The 13,309-nt window shown below is 42.6% G+C and overlaps 1 protein-coding gene across 1 annotated transcript in view; it reads left to right on the forward strand.

The window, feature by feature from the left end:
• Nucleotides 1-2,126: 2,126 nt before the first annotated feature.
• Nucleotides 2,127-13,309, forward strand: part of FBXO10 (F-box protein 10) — a 251,646-nt gene continuing 240,463 nt past the window's right edge. The window contains exons 1-2 of the mRNA XM_082265221.1: nucleotides 2,127-2,716; nucleotides 10,744-11,592. Coding sequence (XP_082121347.1) covers nucleotides 2,132-2,716; nucleotides 10,744-11,592 — 1,434 coding nt within the window. The 5' untranslated portion in view covers nucleotides 2,127-2,131. The remainder of the gene's footprint in view (nucleotides 2,717-10,743; nucleotides 11,593-13,309) is intronic.

A 13,309-nucleotide genomic window follows, 5' to 3' on the forward strand; every position in this document is an offset into this window, starting at 1 on the left:
CCTGATATCTCCCTCAGAGACTGGACGACGCGAGGCATTCTGACAGTACAACATCTCATCCACAATAAGGCCCTAAAGTCCTTTCCATCCCTGCAACAGGGGCACAGTCTCTCTCCGTCAGCGCTTTTTACCTATCTCAGGATTAAACATCTTCTTTCTACAATTCCCTCTCCGTTTTATGACCTACCAAACCGCATATGGCATTTTCTAACCAATCCTGTCACTTACTCGAAAGGCATCTCGATGATCTATTTGACCCTGCAAAACAAGTCAACACTCACCAAATCTCATCCTCTCCTTCAATGGGAGGCAGACTTACAACACTCCTACACATTAGGCCAATGGCAGACGGCACTTCGTCATGCATACAAACACACCAAATGCTCAGCACTATGGGAACACACAATTAAGATCACCCTCCGTTGGCACTTAACGCCTTCCAAATTGGCAATGTTCTACAAAGACTCCTCTCCACTTTGCTGGAGGAAATGCGGACAAATAGGCGACATATTTCACATCCTCTGGGACTGCCCACTTCTTCGCCTCTACTGGCACAACATTTTTAACAAACTCACGGAAATCACAAACTTCACTGTCCCACCCTCCCCAGCCCTTGCCCTGTTAAACCTCACAATCGAGAAGTACCCTTCAGCCTTTAGACACATAATCACCCATGTACTGTTGGCGGCTAGATCGACCATTACTAGAAATTGGAAACACGTACAACCCCCTTCTTTACAGGATGTTCTTGACCTGGTACACACATACAGTTCGTATGAGCTGATGTTTGCCTCCAGTAGAGGGAATTACCAAAAGTCCCTCTCCTTGTGGCAGCCATGGCTACAATAGTACCAACCACTTACTATGCCTGCTCTCCCTTGAAGTTCAGTTCAGCCTTTGTTGGATGTCTAATGACACTTCCTGATTTTACTATGATGAAACCATTTTACTGATGCATTTTATCTTGCTACTTCTCACGAATTATAACTGTGGTTGGCTGTATTTCTTTCTTTGCTTGGAACAATATACTCGGTATGTTTGTTCATACCTTTCATTTGTTGTATTATAAAATCAACAATAAAAACCATTGAACAAAAAATGCACATATAATATTACGGGAATATTTCTGCTAAAAAGAAATAGCCTGGTGACATGGTTGTTGATTTACTCATCGCAAAAAAACTGTTCACAGAAAGTTGCACCTTAGAAAGGAATTCTCCCCAGAGCTTAGTGAATGAAATCAAGCTCTGGCAACTTTCATCATCCAATCATGCAAGCAAAATGCTGTTTTTTTTATTTTACTTGCTCGTGATTGGATGTTCTTTGCAACATGAAATTACACCACATTTATTTGCATTTAGCAAAGCAACCTTGTGGTTTTCATAAAGTCAAGGCACCATAATAAAGACATAGTAGTGAAGCCTGCAGGATGTATATTGACATATTTCACTTATAAAATTGAGAAAAAGTACTATGTTGTCAGTTAACAGTGACTGCTGAAGCCTGCAGGTTTTCTTGCAAGAAAACCCTAGGTAAACCCCATGATTGATTTGTATGGTGATCACATGATCGGGAACTGCACTAATTGGGTCCAGATCCCTGGTCTAAGACCACTAGCTATCAGTGACAGTACAGTCTCAGAACCAGAAGCATGAGCAAGTGTGCGATCGTAGTTTTGAGAAGGAGTGTGAAGTAATGTTTTCTAAGCACCATGCCTGAGAACATTATCTGTCAACGCTTGTTTCTATGACTATGTATAGAGTATAATTTAGCAAAAGACTGTCCACAAATAAGCGACTATTGCTAACATTTTATTAGAAAGCCCAGTATCCTCTATAAACAAATTGTAATAGAAGCACCGATTCCTAAAGTTTTGATTTTATGCAAGAAATGAAAAAGGACATACGAGATCAGTGCAAAAAACGTATAATTGTCATAAAAGTTAGATAGAAATCACTACTAAAGGATTGTTTCTCTGTGACCTTCATAACTTAAAATGTGTAATTAAGAAAAAATATTGCTTTTAAATTTTAACTTCTCTCCTGAATTCAATTTTTTTTCATCCTGGTTGACTTTTTTTTCCAAAGTTGCCTTCAGCCTAATTTTTTGTTTTATTTATTTATAGGATATTATGGAGATTGGTGGCCTACCACTTGAACTGTGGCGTATGATTTTGGCCTACTTGCCTTTGCGTGACCTTGGACGTTGTGGCTTAGTCTGCCGATCATGGTATGACCTTATAATAAGCCTAGATAACACAAGATGGCGACAGCTGTGCCTGGGATGTGTGGAATGTAGACACCCCAACTGGCCTATAAAGCCAGAAGTAGAACCAAAGTCATGGAGAGAGGCTTTCAAGCAGCATTATATAGCTTCTAAAACCTGGACTAAAAATGCTCAGGACCTTGAGTCCTCCAATTGTTTGTATTTATTTAGAAGAAAGAAGGATCGTAAAGTCCTTTATGTTGGATATGGCTGTGAGTATGAGAACCTTAGGACCGCCCTAGCTTCGGCTAACATTTATGATCGCATTATGCTCCAGCCTGGTGTCTATGAAGAACAAAATGAGATCATTCTAAAAGTCCCCGTTGAGATCATGGGCCAAGGAAAACTTGGTGATGTGGCATTACTTGTTTGCATTGACCAGCAGTGTCCAACATCTCGCCTTTGCAACCTGGTGTTCATGCCTGCTTGGTTCACACCTGTAATGTTTAAGGTGAGATTTATTTTACTTATCCCAAATAGAGCTAGCATGATATTTGTATGATTTACCTCTAATGAGGTCTAGTTTGGTATACTTATCAAAGCAGACCTCATTATTCTGTTGTTTGTGTATTCTGTTATTTTTTAAGAGACTTGTGGAAAGAAGGTAAGCTATACTCACCTCTCCCAATGTCCACGCTACCGAACACTATTTTATTGAAGAGAAATTTCCTTGCCAGAGTTGATTTTTTTCTTTTTTTTTTTTTATACCCCCACTGTACTTAGTGGCTCCTTTGACCGATCCCTACTACATTAAAGGACACAGTAGTGATGTAGGGGCCGGAGGATCATTAAACCATTGAGTGCAGTGGAGGACCAGGAAATGGACACACATGAATGTGTCAAATTCTGAAGAGTTTTAGGGTTGTATCTCTTCAATACAGTTGTGTTTGGTGGCATGGCCAGCAGGAGAGGTGAGTATTTATCTTCTTTCCATCTCTGTGCCAGTTTTATTTTAGCAGAAGTGTAATTTTACTGCTATAACTACCGTATATCATAATCTTACTTTATTATACATGTTATGTTGACTCACCTGGTTTTGACACTAAAACAAAGATTTCAACTCCAAAACAAAGTGAAAAAATACTAAAGGCAAAAACACACTGCATGCATTGCAGTGTACCACCATGCACTGTAACACACTACCACACTTTGTGGTGCATTGCTTCCTTTGCATTGGCAGCTCATTACAAATTAATGGGCTGCCTTAATGCAGTGCACGTTAAAGTGTGACCCAAGGCATGTTGCGTATAGGAACGGAGTGCTGTGAACCCAGCCTTAAAGTATACCCAAACTCAAGAGCAAAACAATTAGATATTGTAGCTTACCAAGCCCTAGACATAGTGTCTGCATTTTAAAAATAAGAACATTTTTAGAAAGTGTAAAAAAATATTGATCTTGCTTAAAATTCAGTGTTCTTCTCATTTACTGTGAGATAAACTGGAAGGAAGCAAATTAAAGTTTTATTTATAAACTGCAAATCTCATCGCACCCTTGTAATGGAGATAATTATCTACTTCCCACCCAGGCCAGGCCAATTCTGACATTTCTCTCACACATGTAAAAATTATCATTTTATTTTGCTTGAAAATGACTTAGAACCTCCAAACATTTGATATATATTGGGACCGTGGGCGTTCCAGCAACCAATGATGTCGCGTGTGTGCCCTACCCCCTGCTGCTCACTATCTCGCGGCTCTCGCTCCCTGCCTGCCAGCGAGGCATGTGACGTCACGTGCGCGCCCTGCCCCCTTCAGCAAGGTTCTCAGTGCATCGCCTGCCTCCTGCAGCTTGCTACCTCTGCAGACTCCCACGCCCTGCCTGCCCTCAAGTTATGGTACTTCGTACACAGAGCTTTAATTTGCTGTGATGTACTTCACAGAGATTCAGAGGGGCATGCTAATGGGCACACACTTTGTTAGGGGCACGCTGATGGGCACACTTTCTTAAGGGGCACGCTGATGGGCACATTTTATGTTAAGGGGAACTCTGATGGTCACATTTTATGTTAAGCAGCACTCTGATGAGCATATTTTATGTTAAGGAACACGCTGATGGGAACATTTTGTTGTGCCCATCAGAGTGCTGCTTAACATAAAATATGCCCCTTAACATAAAATGTGCCCATGAGAATGCTGCTTAACATAAAATGTGCCCATGAGAATGCTGCTTAACATAAAATGTGCCCATCAGAGTGCCTCTTAACATAAAATAAGGGGCATGCTGATGGGCACATATGCTAGGGGCACTGTGATGGGGACACCTAATGTAAAGGGGCATTCTAACAGGCACACCTAATGTAAAGGCACACTCTGATGGGCACACTTGATGTGATGGGGAAACCTGATGTAAGGGGGGAATCTGATGGGGGCTCCTAATGTAAGGGGGCACTCTTATGGGGACACCTGATGTAAAGGGGCATATATATATGTGTGTGTGCGACAGACGTATGTATTTGTCTTTGCACGCAAGCATGGGGAGATGGGGGCACTTTAAATTTTCTTTTTTATTTTCTTTTTATAATTTTTTTTTACGCTATTTATTATTTTATCACTTTTATTGCAATCACAATCTAAACATCCCTTGTGATAACAATAAGCAGTGACAGGTACCCGTTACTGAGAAAAATATTCGAAAACTGCGCTAAACCCAGTGTTGGAGGGCATTGACGTCCTACTAATAGTATATGTCTGTATCAAAAATAATGCAATAAAAATAAGTAAATTTAAAGTGCTATGGTATTGCTACCTTATAACATAAAGTTCTTGGAGTAAAGCTGACTGCTCACAGTCAGTTAATTTTTAAAGTGAATACGAAGTGCGAATGGTTAATAACATAGGAATAATAAATACATGTGCAAGATTGCACTATATACTGGCAATGTGAAGCAACAACAATAAAAGTGCTTGCATATTAATACATAAGTGAGTATTGATTAACCACTTCCATACCGAGTCATGTAAAATGACGTCGGCAAAGTGGTTGTCTAGATCCGGGCCGCCGTCATATGACGTCGGCCCGTTCTAGCTGCTACTGCGCGCCCCCGGCGGCACGCAGCGGCGCGACCAGGGATGAGGCTCGTCCCTCGGACATAGCCCATCCCTGATCAAGGTAAACAGCCAATAGAAATTGGCTGTTTACCACGTGATCGGCTGTGTCAATCAGAGCCGATCACATGAGCGGCTCCAGCACGAGCCGCTCGTTCTCTCTGCAATGCGCGCCCCCGGGGGCGCGCAGAGCAGCGATCGGGGACGAGGCTCGTCCCTCGGACAGAGTCGATCCCCGATCTAGGTAAAGAGCCAATGAAATTGGCTCTTTACCATGTGACCGGCTGTGTCCAATCACAGCCGGTCACAAATGTCAACAGAGAACACGGTAACTAGCTGTCACCGTGTTCTCCTCCTCACACACTGATCCTGTGTGAGGAGGAGATTGTGGTAACAGCTAGTTACCAACTACAGTGCACCCTAAACACACTGATTGCCCCCCCCCCCCAATAAAGAGCACCTGTCACTAGCCCATCAAAGTACCCGAGTACCTGTCACCAGCCCATCAGGTACTCAGATGACAGGTACTTGGGTACTCTGATGGGCTGGTGACAGGTACTCAGGTACTCTGATGACGGATACTCTGATGACAGGTACTCGGGTACTCTGATGACAGGTACTCGGGTACTCTGACGGGTACTCGGTTACTCTGATGACAGGTACTCGGGTACTCTGATGACGGGTACTCGGGTACTCTGATGACGGGTACTCGGGTACTCTGATGACGGGTACTCGAGTACTCTGATGACGGGTACTCGGGTACTCTGATGACGGGTACTCGGGTACTCTGATGACGGGTACTCTGACAGGTACTCGGGTACTCTGATGACAGGTACTCGGGTACTCTGATGACGGGTACTCGGGTACTCTGATGACAGGTACTCGGGTACTCTGATGACAGGTACTCGGGTACTTTGAGTACCTGTCAACGGAGTACCCGTCATCAGAGTACCTGAGTACCTGTCACCTACCCATCAGAGTACCCGAGTACCTTCCACCTGCTCATCAGAGTACCTGACGCCTGAAGTACCCAAGTACTTGCCGCCTGCTCATCAGTACCCATCACTACTCATCAGTACTCATCATCACCTATCACGTATCAGTACTGATCATCAGTACCCATCAGTACAGTATCACCTATCAGTCAGTGAGTACTACTCATCAGTACCTATCACCTGCCTGTCACCTGCCCATCAGAGTACCCGAGTACCTGTCACCTGCCTATCGGAGTACCCGAGTACCTGCCACCTGCTCATCAGTACCCGAGTACCTGTCACCCTTCATACAGCCACCATGTCCAAGTCCAAAAAGTTTTATATACGTCCTCCGTTTAAACCTAAATACCGGTGTTATGGCAGCAGATAGCTGCCATAACCCTGGTATTTTTTTAAACGGTGGACGGTTGGCTTTCCGATAAGGGTGGTCCCAGCGGCGGATTCGCCGTGGGATCACCCTTCCGGGATGGCGGAAGAGGCGCCCCCCCCCCCTCCCGACGCGTTCCGGTCCTTTTCCCCGCTTACCGGACCCGCCGGCAGCGGGGAAAACGATCCGGTCCCGAATCCTCACAGACAGGATGTCGAGTGAGGGCAAGCTTGCCCTCACTTGACTCTATGGTCTTGGAGGACCGGAGCTACGGAAAATGTTGTTGCCTAGCAACCGGTTTAAAGGTCCTTTTTTTTTTTTTTTTTTTTTCATTTTATATTATAATTATTATTTTTTTTTTTTTTTCTATCTTTTAGTGTACTTGTGAGATCTGAGGACTTTTTGACCCCAGATCTCACAAAAAAGAGGTCCTGTCGTGCCTATTTCTATTACGAGGAATATTTACATTTCTTTTAATAGAAATAAAAATGATCAATTTTTTTTTTTTTTTTTAAACGGTGTAAAAATAAAAAATAATAAATAAAATAAATAGTAAAAAAAAAAAAAAAAAAAAATTAAAGCGCCCTGTCCCCGTTAGCTCGCGCGCAGAAGCGAATGCATACAGAAACCCCGCCCACATATGTAAACGGTGTTCAAACCACACATGTGAGGTATCGCCGCGATCGTTAGAGCAAGGGGAATAATTTGAGCCCTAGACCTCCTCTGTAACTCAAAGATGGCAACCTGTAGAAATTTTTAAATTGTCGCCTATGGGGATTTTTAAGTACCAAAGTTTGTCACCATTCCGTGAGCGTGCGCAATTTTGAAACATGACATGTTGGGTATCTATTTACTCGGCGTAACATTATCTTTCACATTATGGAAAAAAATTGGGCTAACTTTACTGGTTTCTTATTTTTTAATTAAAAAAAGTGAATTTTTTCCAAAAAAATTGCGTTTGGAAGACCGCTACGCAAATACGGTGTGATAAAAAATATTGCAATAATCTCCATTTTATTCTCTAGGGTCTCTGCTAAAAAAAAATATATAATGTTTGGGGGTTCTAAGCAGTTTTCTAGCAAAACAACTGATTTTAGCTTGTAAACACCAAATGTCAAAAATAGGCCTAGGCAAGTGGCTAGGATGCATGATGGTGCGCCTTGGATGTTGGGCCCCTCTATATGGCTAGGCTGTGAAAAAGTCCCACACATGTGGTATTGCCATGCTCAGGAGGAGTGGCAGAATGTATTTTGGGGTGTCATTTTTGCTGTGTACATGCTATGTGTTAGCAATATCCTATAAATTGACAACTTTGTGTAAAAAAAAAAAAAGTTTTCATTTTTTTCCCACATTTTCCAAAAACCTGTGGAAAAAAATGATATGTTCAAACGACCCATAATGCCTCATAGAATATACGTTGGAGTGTTTGCTTTCCAAAATGGGGTCATTTTGTGGACTTTTCCATTGTATTGGTGCTCTAGGGCCTTGAAAAGTGTGATAGGTAGTAAGAAAGTTTTATGTGTATTTATGCTCCTAGAACGCCTGAATGTGCTTCTTGGACGTGGAGTCTCTTTTTGTGGCCAGGCTGTGTAAAAGTCTCACACATGTGGTATCGCCATACTCGGAAGGAGTAGCAGAATGTATTTTTGGGTGTAATTTTTGCTGTGTACATGCTATGTGTTAGAAATAGCTTATAAATTGACAACTTTGTGGGAAAAAAAAGAAAAAAAAATTTTTTTCTTCATTTTCCCAAGAATTGTGGGAAAAAAATTACAACTTCAAAAAACTCACCATGCCTCTTACTAAATACCTTGGACTGTCTACTTTACAAAAAGGGGTCATTTGGTCGGTATTTGTACTGTCCTGACATTTCAGGGCCTCAAGAAAGGAGATAGGCAGTCAGTACATCTGGTGTGATCAATTTTCAGTAATTGGTACCATAGCTTCTAGACTCAATAACTTTCACACAGACTAAATAATATACACTAATTTGGGTTAATTTTACCAGAGACATGTAGCAGTATACATTTTGGCCCAAATGTATGAAGAAAAATTTATTTTTTGCAAAATTTCATAATTGAAACTAAAAAAAAGTGTGTTTTTTTCAAAATTTTTGCTCTTTTTTTGCATATATCACGAAAAAAAAAAACCCCAGTTGTGATCAAATACCACCAAAAGAAAGCTCTATTTGTGTGAAAAAAATGATAAAAATTTTGTTTGGTTACAGTGTAGCATGACTGAGCAATTGTCATTCAAAGTGTGAGAGTGCTGAAAGCTGAAAATTGGTCTGGGCAGGAAGGGTGTCTAACTGCTCTGTATGGAAGCGGTTAAAGTCTATTATTATTAATGCTAGGAAAAATGTGCAAATAAATATATTGCAAACAATGGTGCTGAAAAAAGGTGAGTCCTTTTTATATAGGTTGATAGAGCTGGGTCAGCTGGTGATGCATGCACATATACAGTAGTGATGATGTGACCCTCCACTTCACCGCCAACAAGTTATGGTAAGATGGCACACTTACCAGATGGTGTTGATCCTAGCTAGCGTACGCCAGCAAAGGATCAGTTAAGGCTTTGGTGTTTTCTCACACTTGCGGCTCAGATTTCCTGGGGATGGATGGATATCCGCGGTTTTCACCTATTTGTGCTCGTGGGTATAGAAAGGAAAGAGGCTCCTCATAGTGCCGTGGGTTTAAAACTTTCCATCTTTATTAAAAAAAATTTTACTCCAAAAAATTCCACGCAATCACAATAAAAGATTATAAAATAAAAGCTGGTGCCCTTAGTTGTTCTCCCATGTAGGCTTAGTGCCTTGCGGCTATCCATGGAGTCTTGAGGGAGCCGCCCTGTACCCGGAAGTGGGGAGTGTGGTGTGGGGTTCAACTGCGGGCCCAGGACGAGACAGCGTGCGTTACAACTTGACACGTTTCGTCATAGAAATTACATCATCGGAAGCTAGGATTGCTTTTTCATTATAGAGCGTCACTGGCTTAAAGGATAAGTCTAGTCAGAACCTGACGCTAAACCTGCTCCTTGCCACATTCTATTCTAGACTAACTATTCTATCTAACCCTGTAAAGTAAAACCACTGTACTTACCTTTTGTACACCGATCCGGTCTCCAGAGATGGAAGCTCTGTGAAGGAGAGGACGGACAGTAGCTGTGAAATTAATGGGAACTGATGTCCTCCATAGACTTACTATGGGGCTTCCAGTGTCGAGTGCCTCTCCTGCACCCACCTTCATGCTGAGGAGTGGGACCAGACCAGATTGGCTGCAGAAAAGGTGAGTACAATGATTTTTGCTTTACAGGCTTAGATAGAATAGTCTAAGAAAGTGGCACAGAGCAGGTTTAGGGTTAGTTAGGTTTTGACTGGACTTATCCTTTAAGAAAACGATACAGGGGTGATGCCTGTAGCTGCAGGTATCATCCCGGTATCTCCACTCAAAGTCCAGGATCTCATATAATGTCCTATAGGTGGGAAGTGGTTAAAATCAGACTAGTTTAAATTTCAACCTCGGTGGCAACCATGGCTTCTTCCATAGATACAGTGGATGAGGGAGTGTAGCCACCCAAGGTAAGGAAATGTGTTTTTTTTTGTTTTTTTTTACAGGATTAGAATGGGAAGGTAATCTCAATATATTATTTTTTGGGGAAGAGAGGTGGTTGCTACTCTTTAATTTGCCATTGCATTTATAGTTAATACAAAGGCCTTTTTTTTTTTTTGAGTAGGGAAGTGTCAGAATTCCTGTCAAGTTGTTATTACTGTACATGTTCTTGCTTGGTAAATTCACCCTCTCTATTTGTCCTGATGACCATTATCACTGAGACAGAAAGTGATAAAAAAATCACAAATTTATTTTTTTCTTCCATCCTATTGCGTTTGTGTGACAGGTAGTTGATGGAAATTTGTCTCACCCAGGACACAGACCACAAAGAATGAACCATGAGGGGTTTAAACTAACCTTTCCCTACTCTCTCTAAAACTAAAGGTTTTGTCTATAAGAAGCAAATGAAGGATACCATGTATTATATATACAGAATTAATTTGTTTCATGTTTTTTTTTTCTAGACATCTATAGGCTATGTACAGTTTGACAATTGCAATTTTGAAAATGGTCAGCTGCAGATCCATGCTCCAGGAACGTGCCAGATTAAATTTTGCACTTTTAATCAGTCCAGCATACATTTTCACAATGTGGCTCTCAGTGTGTTGGAAAACTGTGAATTTGTCAACAGTGAAAATGCCTCGGTTACTGTGGAGGGGTCACCTACATCTGACAAAAACTGGGCCTGCAAACACCTTTCAGCCTTTGCAAAGTCAAGGACCATGCTGTACAGTTCATCAGATGCGTCACTTAGAAGTACAGAGAATATGGACTACCTGGCTAAGGGGTCACCTGGTGGAAATTTAAGGACATGTGAAATCATTGTGAATGGAGACCAGAGTCACTTACCTCCTCACTCAAAATCACAAGTACTAGATGAAAAAGAAAATGAGTTGAATGGAAACTTTTACATGGGCAAAGAAGGGGAAGCTATGACTTTGGATACAGACTATAGTGATAGTGAACTTAGCACAGTCAGTGAGAATGAGGATGATAACCCATCGGTGTACAAATTGTCCTATCATTCACATGGACTAAGTGACATGTTGTCCAAATCTATACTTTGCAGACCACAAAGCAATGGGCTTCTCACTTTACAGAGTGACATGGCTTTAAAAAGTCTGCAACAAGAACTGCAGAGAGACAAAGAACTTCAAAATTTTGCCAGCACAATTCAAGGATGCCTTGTACGGAAGTGCCTTTTTAGAGATGGTAAAGGGGGAGTCTTCATCTGCTCTCAAGGGCAAGCTAGACTGGAAGGATGTATTTTCAGGGACTTAACCTATGCAGTACGGTGTATACAAAACAGCAAGGTAAGTCATCTAAACTTTAAAAATATTCAGTTATCCCAGAGAATGATTTGCCTGTACTACTGAAATGGAATGCTTGACATGTGCAGCCATTTAATGTGTTAGGATTAGGTGTTGGTTTTTCTTATGCCTCTTAATTTTTCTGCATCCAAGAAGAGATAAGTTTCTTATACTATTTGACTTAGGTCAGCATTTGAACATTTAAGCTGCCACCACAAAGTCAGAAACGGAAGCGCTTGTATGGCAATTTTTCTTTCCATGGAGCACCCTTTCTTATGAAACAAGTGTAATTATTGTACTGAAATTGATCTACTTTTTATTACTAAGTGAACTATTAATTGGTTGGATGTATTAGTTGCTAACTAATTGGTCAGCCAATTAAAAAGGTTGAGAAAAAATGTAATGTGTGTTGCACTGTAGAGGTGGATGCTAAGGGATTATGTGCTACAATGGTAAATCCATGTCCCAATAAGTAATGTAAACATGTTTTCTATGCCTCATTGGGTACTAGTAGCTAGAAAAAGCCTTGAAGTATTTGTTCAGCTGTGGAGCTCTTGATGAAGTTTGGCGACTCTTTCAAATTAATGCAAAATTGTAATTTCTCTTTCGTTCATTGAAGGACACAGCGCTTTATCTTCTTGACCATTGGGTTATACTGCCCCCTACAGGAGTAGGACACTAGGCAGAAAAAAAGCTTGACTACGCCTTTGGGGCAGTCCCAGGGAGTATACTCCCACTCTCAGCTATAGGCACTCAGTTTTTTTTATGCCTAGTCTGGAGTAAGGACCTAGTTCCTTGCTGGGATCTCTGGTCCTGCAGTTGTTTTCCTTTTTTAAATTTCAATTTTTTCCTATCTTTGTTTTTTTGTTTCTGTGAGAATCTACCTTTAACTGCCAGACTGGGCGATGGACTGGATAATCTAGATCTAGAGGGTCCCCCTAGTCTGACCAGCGAGCGCGTGCAGGCCTCGACATAGCCCCACTGGAGGGGAGCTGGCCTGTGAGTTAATTGTCTTGCGAGGGCCCATACGACCTGGCCTCGGCCAGAATCGCAGCGTTCCTCCTGGCTGACAGCCACCCACATTCCAATGGAGCGGTGGTCTGTCAGGAGCGGTGCCCACCCTGTTCCTGGTGTGGTAAGAAGCTGTCCCCCCTCTTCCCTTGGAGGGTTTTGGGGTGGGCGTGGTCCCCTCCCTGGGATGGTGGGACTCCCGAGTTCCCCTCCTTTCCCCCCAGCCCCTCTAAAATTTCGGTGGTCACTGTGGGTCCCCCCCTCCCTGGCTGAGGTTATGAGCTGGCTTTTGCCACATGCTCTTAAGGGGGGCTTGTTGGAGTTGCTGCTGACCAGGTTTTTCTTGGTGCGCAACGGGGGGTTGAGCAGGGTTCCTCGCCACCCTGGGGGTTGGTGACTTGGGCAGGGATGTCCTCCAGTCGTTAGGCTAGGGGAGCGGATGGTTTAGCGTCCGCGGGTCTGCGCCACATGTGGCCGGATCCGGCCAAAAATTTAGGCCATAGCTTTGCGGCCTACTAGACTGGAGCTCTGTGGGTCGGCTCCAGTGAGAGTGGCTGAAGCCAATGCCCTCCGTTTTGACATCCGCTACCCCTGGGTGGTCGGCTCAGCTGGGGCTTGTGCCCAAGCGGCTGGACGTCCACAAACATTTAGGCTGCGGCTTGCGGCCTATTAGGCCATGTGGCCGAGTCAATCGCCTCCATGGGGGACA

The sequence above is a fragment of the Pelophylax lessonae genome (assembly GCF_965119305.1).
Source record: "Pelophylax lessonae genome assembly, chromosome: 1".
In the NCBI taxonomy this organism is placed as follows: Eukaryota; Metazoa; Chordata; class Amphibia; order Anura; family Ranidae; genus Pelophylax; species Pelophylax lessonae.